This window comes from Branchiostoma belcheri, unplaced genomic scaffold (genome assembly GCF_001625305.1).
Source record: "Branchiostoma belcheri isolate BF01 breed outbred unplaced genomic scaffold, Haploidv18h27 scaffold121, whole genome shotgun sequence".
In the NCBI taxonomy this organism is placed as follows: Eukaryota; Metazoa; Chordata; class Leptocardii; order Amphioxiformes; family Branchiostomatidae; genus Branchiostoma; species Branchiostoma belcheri.
Window position 1 is genome coordinate 858,785 of NW_017802614.1, and position 12,910 is coordinate 871,694.

General features: G+C 39.7%; 3 protein-coding genes across 3 annotated transcripts; 2 read left to right on the forward strand and 1 right to left on the reverse strand.

Annotated features, from left to right (window-relative positions):
- Positions 1-522: 522 nt before the first annotated feature.
- Positions 523-5,347, reverse strand: LOC109463084 (ribosome biogenesis protein NSA2 homolog). Its single transcript, XM_019759797.1, is given in 10 exon segments — positions 523-970; positions 1,432-1,462; positions 1,464-1,625; positions 1,828-1,922; positions 3,240-3,324; positions 3,445-3,595; positions 3,973-4,026; positions 4,248-4,313; positions 4,615-4,682; positions 5,254-5,347. Coding segments are annotated over 10 exon segments (783 nt in total). The 5' UTR covers positions 5,257-5,347; the 3' UTR covers positions 523-902.
- Positions 5,348-5,597: 250 nt separating this feature from the next.
- LOC109463082 (NAD-dependent protein deacetylase sirtuin-6-like) lies at positions 5,598-10,429 on the forward strand. The gene is made up of 8 exons (XM_019759795.1): positions 5,598-5,775; positions 6,265-6,392; positions 6,808-6,990; positions 7,302-7,361; positions 7,673-7,762; positions 8,184-8,264; positions 8,773-8,896; positions 9,317-10,429. The coding sequence occupies exons 1-8, from the start codon at positions 5,710-5,712 to the stop codon at positions 9,827-9,829; spliced, it is 1,245 nt and encodes a 414-aa protein (XP_019615354.1). The 5' UTR covers positions 5,598-5,709; the 3' UTR covers positions 9,830-10,429.
- Positions 10,430-10,708: 279 nt separating this feature from the next.
- Positions 10,709-12,485, forward strand: LOC109463083. Its single transcript, XM_019759796.1, has 4 exons — positions 10,709-11,011; positions 11,512-11,601; positions 12,091-12,216; positions 12,335-12,485. Exons 1-4 carry the CDS (start codon positions 10,963-10,965, stop codon positions 12,466-12,468), a joined length of 399 nt encoding a protein of 132 aa, XP_019615355.1. The 5' UTR covers positions 10,709-10,962; the 3' UTR covers positions 12,469-12,485.
- Positions 12,486-12,910: the final 425 nt, after the last annotated feature.

Below are 12,910 nucleotides of genomic sequence, written 5' to 3' on the forward strand. Positions count from 1 at the left end.
CTATATCTGGGTATGACGAACCTCTATACGTAGGTTTCAGATACACTGTATAAACCTTTTTGTTACAGTTTTTGTTTATTGTTCTTTGTTAAACATCAGTAAAGCACAGACTTCCCAGTACCTTCAACCCTCATGAGCCACATGCCCATAGCGCATTCATCCTTAAGAAAACTGTTAGTTAGACTTCTCCATTTTTGCAAAGATTGTGGCATTATATTTACATGTTTGTGTCACTACCATTTATTTTTGTATGTTTGAGATAATTGTTCGGATTATTTTGTTATACAAAAAAAATGTCAAGGTACATATGAGGATAAGAGGGTGAGACAGGTTGTCTCAATAAATATTATGTACTACACATGTACCTACTTAGTTGTTGCCTCTTTGGATTTCTTGTTGACTTACTTTAGAATCACGCATCGTGTACGATTGCCATCTAATGGAAAGGGGGCATTAAGTAACATTTATGTAACAATTATCATTGTAATTAGTCCTTACATGAATCACAACACAGAACAATGATTACTAGTAATATATCCTTTATTTACAATATCTGAGGGCTGGCAAAAGAACCATACCACTCCTGTTAACTGTATACTGACGTCATCTTACAGTGACTTTGCATTTATTGTCTTTACCCCTCGAAAAAACAAGAGTAAGAAATTTCAACTTTTGAATTGAGACAACCACCTTTATAATTTTCAAATTGAGGTAAATATTCTGTTAAGATATCAAAATTTGCTTGTTTTGTCCCCAGGAATCCAGCATCACCTATAGCTCTGTTCATGTACTTAAGAGGAGAGCCCAGGTGATTTTCAAATCGTTCAGTCAGAACTACAGGAATATCATTTACAAGGACAAGTACGATGTACAAGTACTTCTGCAATTAAGAGCAGAAGCTCTTAAACCAACAGCACAGCATTGATGCAGCCGTCATTTTCTGGGTTGTTGGTAACCTGAGCATATTTACCTGTGGAGTGAAAGAAGAGAAAATGAAGCAAAAGAAACAATTACGAATTAATACATGTATGTAAAGTTATGCATAAACATTCGTTTGTAGTCACTTTTCCAAATCATCACATGTACAGAGAGCCACAAGCATTTCCATCATGTTACTAGTACTATGTTTCAACCATGAACTAAAAATACAGCAAACTTTTGTGTTCACTGTGACAGAATTCTAAATGCTGCAAACTTACAGTAGACAATTACCAGACACAGTTGATGTGAACCTGCCATGTTCTCTATGATAAATGTACCAGGAGATAATGCTTTTATTTCATTGATCCAAAAATGACACACAGCTTCCAACCCAAATAAAGTTTTTATATTTTACATGAATGGATGCGATACATGTCAGGACAAGCTTCAGTTTCACCTCTAGCATGTCTACAAAAGAGACGTTTATAAAGAAAAGTTGATAAGACTGACCCCAGATGACTTTTCCTCCCTGTGTGACCAAGGCCCAGTTCTGAGACGTTGACCTCGATGACTGTGCCTTTAGTAATGACCCCCAGCGAGGTGTAGAGGGGGGAGGTGGGGTTCTTCTTCACACCGATGATGGGAAGACAGAAGGTGGCCTTCAGCTCAGGGTGTGTCACATGGGCCTTCTTAAACCTCAAACCCTGAGGGAGTCAGGACCAACATGTTACAACTTAAAGAACAACCAGTAGCATAGTACATCAACATAGTGTTCTGTAAATTTTTCTGAACCACAATGACAAGAGAAGTACTGTTATTTGTAGTTTGCAAACAGCTTTATGTAAGCAAATAAAACAAGCTTGGATTGGAAGATTTAAAAAGATTGTCCATGTTGTGACTACTCACCATTGGTCTGATGAATCTCTCATACTTTGGAGGTTTCCTAGTAAATCCCTCTCCCACATATGTTACCTTGGTAACCATACGTTTCCAGGCTTTTTCTGCAAGAAAGGTATTGATTGAATGACACTTCTAGGTAGTTTTCTCATGTAATGGCACTTCTTGTGTAAACATATGATTGTATGTAGCTTTATCAACATCATCCTTGTCAGTGTTCGAAATACCCGTCTGCAGTCTGCAATTTGCAGATAGATTTTCAAGATTGCAGAAGAAAAAATCTTACAATCTGCAATTTTGCAGGAGGAAAAAATAGGCTCCGGATTCAATAGTTTTCAATTAGCAAAGTAATGATCAGTAATGGCTGTGAATAGATTGAAAACCTGCGCTGCACGAACCTGCCAGCGTTTTCCAGCAGACTGTAATGGTCCCATATAAGGGAATTGGGGTCAAAGTTGAACGATTCCAGCAAGGCGACGAATGGCGACGATAACCAAATATGGGCACTCGCCATGTTCCGATGTTAGATTTCGTCACCCGGGAGGACCCGACAACTGCCTCGGCAGTTTTCGCCGAGCATTTCCCAGCAGGCAACGCGGCAAAGGAAACATGGCTCTTCCGAAGACGCACACTCGCCTCGGCGATTATTTGTTATATGTTTTTCCTTGGTATTTTGCACGATTCAAACAAGGAAAACAAGTTGATCACATGAACACAAGAGAAATTTAGCACTGGGAACCTAATGGTCCGTTTTGTTGGGCGGTAATTTCTCATTTCGAGTAAAAACTTACGTGCGTCACATTGTGACCATGTGGTGTAAAAAAATCAGTGATTCTCGGCTCGATCCGAACCAAACACGGCTCGTAAACTTGTCCTATATGATTTTTAGATGACTATCGGTACCGAAAATACGGGAAATATTGTTGCAAAATGAGAGAGACGGAGACTAAGGTAAAGTTCTTTTATTTGAAGGCTGGATTTTCATCTTCCTGGCAGGCTTCCTTGTATGTAGTGATGATCAGTAACAACAAATATGGATTTTTGTTCCGGTCCAAAAAACTGGTCCATCGACGTTTCAGTTATTTTGGACCGGACCGATAAAATTTTTACGGTCCGAACATATTTAAAAGAGTGATATTTTGAAGAATTTCAGTTATGCTATAGATTTACAAAGCTATGTATATATGATGTAAAAATAGGCATTATTGGTTTCAGAAAGTTGTAATATGGGGGCTTGTGTATTTGCAGAAAGTATTTCCAAATTGCAGGACGAAATTTTGACTCTTCTGCAATATTGCAGAGCACTGAAAAAAAGTATTTCGACCACTGCTTGTCGTATACCCCAAATATTTCAGACTGTTACATACTAGAATTGCTAAGTTACCTTTTCATTACGTGTACCAGACTGTACCAAAACTCACTTTTAGATTTGCCTGTTTTGACGACCCTGAAGACCTCCGCTTCTGACTGAGCTCGCACCTTGGGCAGAGGCACCTCCCACTTTCCCTGGAATTACAGATAGAAAACATCAACACCCAACGCAATTAAAAAACTTAACACAACAGTAACAGACAGGAAAATATGGGACTTAACACATTCATTGAGACTCCTGCTACAGATACTCACTGCTTTTTCTTTCCTCTTCTGTTTGATCATGTTGGAGAGAACCTTGGCCCGAGACTGTCCTTCACGGTCCAGTAGATACGCGGGGACAGCTCCCTGTGGAACCTTGTCATCCTTACGCTCTTTTGTCTTCCTCTCTTCATGCATCTTCAACCTGAAGAAACAATTATGTACCTGGTCGGCTTCAAGTCATTGTGAAAAATATGTAGATGTACTTCGAGCTGTGCCATAGACTTAAGCTAACAGTGTATAAAAGCTTGCCAATTATGATGTTGATAGTAATAAATGATTTTTTCTTCCATATTTTAGTGTCACATGTTCTCAACAGTTGAGATGTTGTGACATATCATACTTTCTTGCCTCTATTGAGGAAGCAATAGAATCTCTATAATGAATGAATCTTAGTCTGTAATTTGACATTGTAGTAAGAGATCTAGCTTCCATATCTATGTAATACTTCTTTTTGAAGTTATGTTTCTTAGCAAAGTTATCTGTTAGCAAAAAAAAAAAGTAAAGACGGAATCAACTTACGTTTTCTTCATCTGTACCTTCTCAGCATGTCTCTTCTTGTTGTACAGCTTTGCCCTAAGGAATGTAACAATCAATTCATACAGTCCTCAACAAACCAAGAAACAAATTGCACTGATAACAATGATAGTAAACACTTAAGTATAATGTTGCGTATATATAGAAAATGTGGAAATATATTTAAAATGTCTTTTGATCATAACCAAAATATAAAGAACATATCATACAATCGAGGATTATGATAAGACTACCTTTGTACATTTGTGTGATGTACTTACTTGAGTCCCTTGAGTTTCTTGGCCTTCTCTGCCATCTCATGAGGCCTTCGAGCTTCTTTCTTACGTCTGAAAAAGGATTTTTGTTGATAAGGTCAGGTCAGGTCTATCTATATGTTATTTACATGTGGTAATCTGCAACACTGGTCATGAATAAAATACATGTGACACAGTGACAGCTATACTTTTTACCATGTGTGAGAACAGGATCAAAAAATTTCAGTAGTATCCAAACTCCAAAGTGTATAGAGCAAATCCAGGTGTAGAACCTCTACTACTGCAGTAAATACAATCTAGATATTTCTACTAGAGCTTAATAAAGTGACGGTAACAAGGAAACTTAGGTGACATTGAGAGAAAAGTAACTTACTTTCTTTCATGGTAATCCAGTCGGTACCCATGTCTCTTCCTGTGAAGTTCTATATGCTCGTTCTGAGGCTGTGTAAGGCAGGATAACAAGACAGCAATTATAACTACATTAAGTTATAACATGGCCAACAAGTTTGTCCCGGTAACACTTCCCTCAAAGAAAATGTACTGAAAATTGGCTTACAAGATAAAAACAAGACAACACGTGTATTCTTTTTTAGAATTAGGTTTTGGTACAAATCTCCAAGCAGATGTTAGGATGTCCATCACGTCCGGAAGGGTGAAAACCTCAGCAGCCTAGAACATAAGAATTCCACCCAACATCTGCTTGGAAATTAAATCTGATTCAATGGGTCCATATGATAGATTATAAAATCATAGATCATGTGCCACCAGAGTCGAGGATGGGATTAGGTACAGGTACGTAAAAATATGTATTATTCTTGAATATGTGCTAAAACGACGACCACTTTCCAAAACTGATTCCGGACATCACCATGCTGCCCCCCTCCCCACATGTGCGCACATGTGCACGCTTGTGACAACGCTTCAGAATAAACTCTAAGTAACTACACTCGCTTCTAACGATCGAACAGGATTTATGGTATAATTCAAGCCACCTCTGGCTAATAAAACTTACCATGGTGGGATTTTATGGATTCTTTCGGCTTTTTTCCAACAGCGAATTTTTTCCTTCCTGACTATGGCTTCCACCAGCCTCGTTTTCACTAAGGGTGATCACATTGGCGCATGGAATGACCGTCTCTATTTTATTTTCAACAAAACGAAAGAAAAAATCAATACGTTTGATTCAAGTCGGTGGTACTGACTTCAATGAATATATTTTTATGAAATACTTTCTTCCATCGTTTCTTGTTTCAGAAATATAACGATATAAATACCAGATATCAATCCCCTATATTCTATAATCGTACAGTCCGGATTGTGTTCAGTGAGCCTGGTTCAGTTCAGAGTTCAGCGTGCCGGTCTGTGTGGACGGTACCGTGTAGACGGTGTTGTTTGTTCCGACAAAACTGCTCTTTCATACCGATCTCTGAGATCAGAATTTGTAGGGGAAAGAGAAGAGTTTATTGAGATGTCTGTAAACTACGCCGCGGGACTCTCTGATTACGATCACAAGGGGAAATGTGGTCTGCCAGAGGTGAGGGCAAATTTAACTGCATGCACGTCAACTTGGTACTAGTAACTTATATGCTAACCTTTCCAAGCAGAATCTGAATGTGATGATGTAGGGTTTAGCGTACTGGTTAATGTGCTTTCAAGCTTTTTTATGCATTTTCTGCATCTTTCTAGTGGTCCACGTTTTCATCTTTTCGCCTCCCTCGGAAAGAAAGATTTTGTACCTTTATTATGATGGCTGATATTGTTTTGAAATCAAAATTGAGAATCATGATCAATAGATAGAGACTTCTTCTTTCCGAATACCCTCGAACAACCCCTGTACGGGGTGTCACTGAGGGGGAGAAGCGGTACATGGGTTAGGGCAGGGCGGCTTCTACCCTGGCCTTAAAAGCCTCTACTGTCGGTGCCCTCACCACTGGGCCCGGCAGCTGATTCCACTCGCTTACCGTACGAGAAAAAAAGAAAACTTAAAACAGACTTAGACTGATAAAACTACTATACACTACAGAAATATGACCCGCCAGACGTGCTTGCGGAGAAGGTGTCCCAGCTGGTAGACATTGTCCGTGAGTCAGAACACCTGGTGGTTCACACAGGTGCAGGGATCAGTACATCTGCAGGGATACCTGACTTCAGGTGAGACAGATGTTAACAATGAATGAATGATAACATATTAAGAATGAATGATAAGATATTAAAGGCTATGTGATCTGTTGTGTTTCCGGTTAACCAAACGACCCTGCCGACTCTTTTTTTTGGGTCTGGACTGAATCAGAACCGGACCAAACATTTTGGTTTAACTTAAGTCCAAATACCAGTGTACTGATGCATTTTAGTGTTATATTAACTGTATTATTGGATCACTTTGGCTGCAATGTAAACAAAAAACAAAAAAAACTACCTACCAACCGTAACGTTAATTTTTTCAGGACCATAATAGGAAACACATTAATTTTTCTAGGCCTTACACATGTCTTCTGAGTAAAAATCATTAGAATCCCCAAGCAGTGGAGACATAAGCTTTGTAACATTTTGAACATGTGTACTGCAGAGGTCCCAAAGGTGTGTGGACCCTGGAGCAGAAGGGTGAGACTCCCCATTTTGACACGACGTTTGAGTCAGCGTGCCCCTCCCCCACACACATGGCTCTGGTGGAGCTGGAGAGGCTCGGCGTCGTAAAGTACGTCATCAGTCAGAACGTGGACGGACTTCATGTACGCTCAGGCTTCCCCAGGTAGGACATGACCTCTAATAACCTCAGAAATATACAGTCAAACCTGTACTTATGACACCTCTACATTACAACCACCTCAATAATGTAGCAACATTCTGGTGGTCCCTTGGATTACCTTTCTCATAGACCCAGACAGTTACATTTGTAAGAACGACTACATGTTTGTGTGTGTTTATGATATCAAGAAGATGTCAAACCAGCTGATGATCAGACAGTGTACCAGTATATCAAGTAAGACTTGCAGATACATGTATATCTGAATATGACATCAGAGTGGAATTTGAAAATTATCTGTTGTTTCATATTTCCAGAGACAAACTATCAGAGCTCCATGGCAACATGTTTGTGGAACAGTGTGACAAGTGTGGAAAGTAAGCTTCCTCTTCTTTAAATCAAATCAAATCAAATTAACAAAGTGAATCACTGATATTCAATAGTCAGAATATAATAAAACTTCATTGCATGTTCATTCCCCGGGGGGATAAATGCACGGATGTACAGAGTACAATGTACTAGAGAGTACTACAACAATAGTAACTAGAGTCCAATAGTGTAAATATTGTAGTTTGGGTATAGTTCTTCCCTTATTTAATTCATTTTGTCTTCCTATATCCATGGCAATTCTAAAAAAAGGGCCCTGTCAGAAGTGTGAATCATCCCTGATGTTATCTCTCCCCACCAGGCAGTATGTACGTGACACAGTTGTACCTACCATGGCACTGAAGCCTACAGGTGGGCAGTGTACTCAGGTCAAGTCAAGAGGCAGATGCAGGTTGGTTGTCTTTCAAATATGTGTCATGAGAGCAAGGCATCATTCCTAGAAAAAATTACCTTAGCTAGACTAAACTGTAGGGAGTATAATGGAATAGCAGTATAGACTATGCATGTGCTGTATGACTACTGTGTGATGTGTCATGTCAAAGGTGAAGTCCTTTAACTTGTAAATACACAATGACACATGTAGTTTTTTAGTTTTTGTCATGCTTAATGATGGCCTGTCCTGTACTCAGAGAGCCACAAACTATCAGGAAGCTGACAAAAAGCAAGGTTAAGTCAGGCAAACATGTTTTGTTTTTGGTACAGGGGCCTTCACCATTGAAATTACACATGCACAGCACAAGCCATGAACCAGCTAATTATAAGATGTTCTCTAGGCCCGTATTTCTGAATTTGTTCCCTGTGCACATGTTTAGAGGGAAGCTGCATGACACCATCCTTGACTGGGAGGACTCCCTACCAGAGAGAGACCTGGCACTGGCTGATGAACACAGCAGGTTGGTGGTACTCAACTCTCCCTTTGTGGAACTTCTGGGAGGTGTTAAGAAATTTCATCTTTGTCCTGCTTGGTCTTTCTTCTTTCTTTTTGAATCTGACGGAAAGCACAACACCTTACTGTCCTTTTGTTTCTGTCATTACGATATTATTGTTTGCACCTTATACTATAGCTCATCCATAGTTGTAGTGTATAAGCTTGGTTCCAACACAAGAAAGGAACTCACTATAAATTTTCGCTTGACCTTGTTAACCTGCGCCAGATGTACGATTCACTCATTGGTAAAGGTTGATGAGGTAGACTGAAAATTTATGATGAGCTCCTTTCTTGTGTTGGATACAAAGCTTAATTTCTACAGCTATCCTTTGCGCTTACAGTTTTTTGATGTTGAATAGCACATTTGTCCTCTATTTCTTGAATGTGAGGACTTGTACCTCCCATGTTTGTTGGTTATATGTCCTATACTGTGAGCCATGTGGTATCAGTCCTGCACATGTCTCCTGTTGCAGACGCGCTGATGTTGCCCTGGTGATGGGGTCCTCCCTGCAGATTGTGCCCAGTGGAAACCTGCCCATGCTCACCAAGAAGAGAGGAGGCAAACTGGTCATCATCAACCTGCAGCCCAGCAAACATGTTAGTCACAACTTCAATCTTCTAGATGTACGTTTGCCTCATAATATAAAAGTCCTTTGTTTAATATAGTGGTATTGTTTACCACAGTATGGTAGCATAATACTGGTATTCCTAAACCAAACAGTCCTGGATTTGTACTGGGTTAGCTTGTCATTATTGTGTAGTGACCTGCAATGGGCCGCACTTCATCAGGAGGGGACAAATGTACTGTACTAAGTATATATGGGATTTTGCAAGATTCTGAGCAAAGCTAAGGCAACTGGTTAAGATCAGTAATGTGCTGAAATAATGACTGGGTGACAGAAATGAAATCTTTGAAAATGACTTTAAAAATGTTAAAGGAAAATGCTCAAAACAATGACACACACACAACATTTCAAATGTGTTTTAAAGACTTCTTCCTAATTCATCTTTTTCCAGGACAAGCATGCGGACCTGCGCATCCATGGGTACGTGGATGAGGTGATGTCCATGGTGATGAACCAGTTAGGAGTCAGCATTCCGAAGTACACCGGACCCAGCGTTGTGTTAGAGTCTCCTGCTCGACAAAGAGTCATGCTCAAAAGGGAACATACAACAGAGAACATCCTTCACAATGGAGACCCACAGAATGCTGATGCTTTTACTAACTGTACACAGAAAATAAAAACAGAAGAAAAAGCTAAAACTAAAACAGATACCTCAGGGGTAAAGGATGTATGTGACAGAGTGATGAATAGTGTAGACAGGGACACAGAAGCTACAGTTTCTCTGGGTAGTAGTTCTAGTAACAATGTATGTACAAGCTATCAGTCTCCTCAGAAAACAGCAGAGAAAATCACCAGTCATGAAACACATTCAACTAAACCAGCAGGGCAGGAGATACAGAACTCCTCATCTCAGCAGACAGACAGTTCTGTGTCTGCTAAAAGGCTGAAATTAGACAGCGATTAGTAAAGTTATTATTGCAATACAATAATTGTGTTCTATGTTTTAAGCACAGTTGAAATTGCCCAAGAAGACCTCTCAGGGGACAGACAAAATCTGGTCTATATGGACAGGTGGTCATTGTAGACAGGATTTCTATTACTAGTGTCAATGGGAAATTTATGTAAGGAACCACCAAGAAGTAATGGCCAGGTGGTCCTTGTATAGAGGTAGTCACTTGTACGGGTTTGACTGTAGTACATGGTTCATCAAAATACTGTTATTAAGTTCATCTGCTGTTGTTGAGAATGACTATTGACATCATTATCTATGGTGTGTCTGGCTGAGACTTGTCAGCCCAATGAAGGCTCTGAAAACCCGACCACAGGTCAGGCACAGGAGGGTTGCTGGAGTGAGGCATGTTTTTGTACAGACTGGGCAGTCCTGTTTGGGTCGTAGAAGGAAACATCATATACCAACATAACATATGTTAGTGATAGCACTTCAACTTGTTCTTGGGTAACAAAGACATGTAGACCCCACTGTCATTGATCTCCACCGTCATTTGTTCTACTAGAGTTTGTTGTACAAAAGTTTTAATAAACAGTTTTGTTATGTCACTTTGAATTTGAGAATTCTGCCACCTTTGACTTGCTTACTTTTCACAAGCCACATTGTCATATAGTGATATAAATACAAGTGCTCATATCGAATACTGAGTGCTACCTCAAAACCAATTCCCTATATATTGATCATGCCGGTCAAGCCCACAGAAATAAATATTCTCTGATCTTGGTTCGATATGTCATGTGCATGCGTGCAGCGTGAGAATCTTTGCAGCAACTGCTTTTTGGTCCAAACATATGTACGCAATCAGTAAGTTTAGAGAAACAACGAGGAATTGTATTGCATACAGCAGTTGTAGTTTGTTTACCTCGGACCATTGTTTACCATTTATGTAATTGGTCTCGACGGTTCAAAGAGGGTAACGTCCGTGGCAGATCCAGTACGCATGGTTTCTTCTTTCATCTTTCTTACTCACGTGACGGGCTGCTTTTCAAGGTCTCGACTCTGAAGTCCCACTCAGACGGCCGAGTCCCTTGGCGTACGTGTATGTGAAGGACGGTTTTTGCAGCAAGGTGTCATCAGCAAGTGGTAACATGCCGGGAATTCTGCGGCAGTCCCAGAGTGCACGTGGTGGCGCAGCAGGTAGTGTGTTGTTTTTCGTATGATTGGTAGAATTTTGTTTCCAAATCTTGTATGGTGTTCCTGCCGTTCTTGAAACAGGCTTCTGACACAGGTTGCGTGGTTAAACCCCCCTCCCCAATCATTTTCGAATATATCAAAGAGGCGTATGTTGTCGTAGACTAGTTTACGATATATGTTTTTTTTTGTGTGTGTGTGTGTGTGTGTTTACCTTAGAAATTGACATACTTGTAAAACCCAGCTGCTTATATTTCCACAGAGTGGGAATTCCATACAGTACGATCATATAAACCATTGTTGTAATAAGCTCTTCCTTGATATGTTTATATTCTTTTGTTTTGATATCAGTGTGGTTTAAGTGCTTAAAAATGAAATGTAAATTCTTACTTAGATATCTTGAACAATCATTACTTGTTCATAATTAGTATAAACTTTAGGACTAAAAGATTTCAGATAGTTTTACAGTAAATAATAATGTTATGTTTGTTGTTATCTTGCTGTAGTCAACATACCCATGCAACAGTCAGTTGACTGGAGGGCGCTTGCGAACATTGCCGCGAGTGTACCTAACACTTTGTACGTCTCCAGAGCAGGTAAACGCTTTCCAGAACCGCTTTTTTTCTGTTGCCCTCTTGCTTTGCTGGTTCTATTTTTTATTTAGCTTATCTAGCCGACTGCTATCCACCCGTGTGTCAGTGAACCCTCAGCAGTTTAATCAAAGACTGGATACTAAAACGGTAGCTTTGACTATACTGGTTTTCAAAGGTTCTCTTCAGATCTCGCGGCTCTTTAATTTCACCGTCAAAAGATTGTGAAATTGATGTCTTATCCTTGAAATCATGCGGGATAGATTTTAAGTTCCTGTACTACAATAATGCATGGTCGGTGACGAAGAAGTTAGGCCTCTAGAATTAAATGAAACAAAAATGACCAATCTGCGATGATGTCCAAAACAAATGTTTTGAAATACTAGGGATCTGCCGGTTTCTAATACGGATAGCCAAGATAGTTTTGACTGCAACTTGAAATTCCACGATTTAGATGCTGACCAAAGCTAAAATCTATTTTACTTCTTCCAAAAGATGTCTCTTATGGTGCGGTCGCTACGGACAACGCGACAAAATGTTGCAGCCTCCGCAAGAAGATGTTGCAAACCGCCGGCATCGTGTTCGCTATGGTTATATTCTTTCTCTTGCCATATTTTGCAGGTCAGTTGTTTTCTCACTTTCGTAAATACTAAGGTTTTGTTCGATATGTTACTGCTTTAGAATTTTGCAGCATTCTTTCAGAGCTAAGCAACTGCGATCTGCTCTCCTTGTTTAACAGTGAAAGTCGCCACTCTTTCTGACGAGATGGCGAAGCTTTCTGAAGGGCTGGAGGCTCTCTCTGAAGGGCTGGGCGAACTAAAGAAGATGACGCAGTTGCGATTTGCTAAGCTGGAACGTGAGATTCAGTCCTGATAGTAATGCCCACAATGTAACCGATCCTTTGATTTCTGGAAGATATAAGATTTGAGGAGGGGGGGGGGTCCTAAACTTCATGCTTTCTCGGAGGTACCGGAATTTTCAGTCGTCATAGGAATTCCAAATTTTCGGCATTATGTACTAAATAATTCAATCATTTTGATATGGATTCCTTACAGATTCTGTTGTAAAATACAAAAACGCCACCATATGATGTATAAAAACTATTAGTATACATCAATTTCTCTGTTAAATCAAATGGATCTATTGTTGTATAATCTGTTGTATCATTGATTTATATTTACGTTGATTATCACATCGATTTTGAGTTCAGCTTATGTTTGTTTCCTATTAATTCCATTGTATAAATTGTGAATTTCTGTTGTTATATTTTGTAACATTTCAATGTACACGTGAGCTCCAGGAAGAATAGTGACTT

Coding starts and splice junctions, on each gene's coding strand:
- LOC109463082 (XM_019759795.1), top strand. CDS start 5,710: ATGTCTGTAAACTACGCCGCGGGACTCTCTGATTACGATCACAAGGGG. Junction 6,393..6,807: donor GCAGGGATACCTGACTTCAG/GTGAGACAGATG, acceptor TGTGTACTGCAG/AGGTCCCAAAGGTGTGTGGA. Junction 8,265..8,772: donor CTGGCTGATGAACACAGCAG/GTTGGTGGTACT, acceptor CTCCTGTTGCAG/ACGCGCTGATGTTGCCCTGG.
- LOC109463083 (XM_019759796.1), top strand. CDS start 10,963: ATGCCGGGAATTCTGCGGCAGTCCCAGAGTGCACGTGGTGGCGCAGCA. Junction 11,012..11,511: donor TGCACGTGGTGGCGCAGCAG/GTAGTGTGTTGT, acceptor ATCTTGCTGTAG/TCAACATACCCATGCAACAG. Junction 11,602..12,090: donor TTTGTACGTCTCCAGAGCAG/GTAAACGCTTTC, acceptor TTCTTCCAAAAG/ATGTCTCTTATGGTGCGGTC.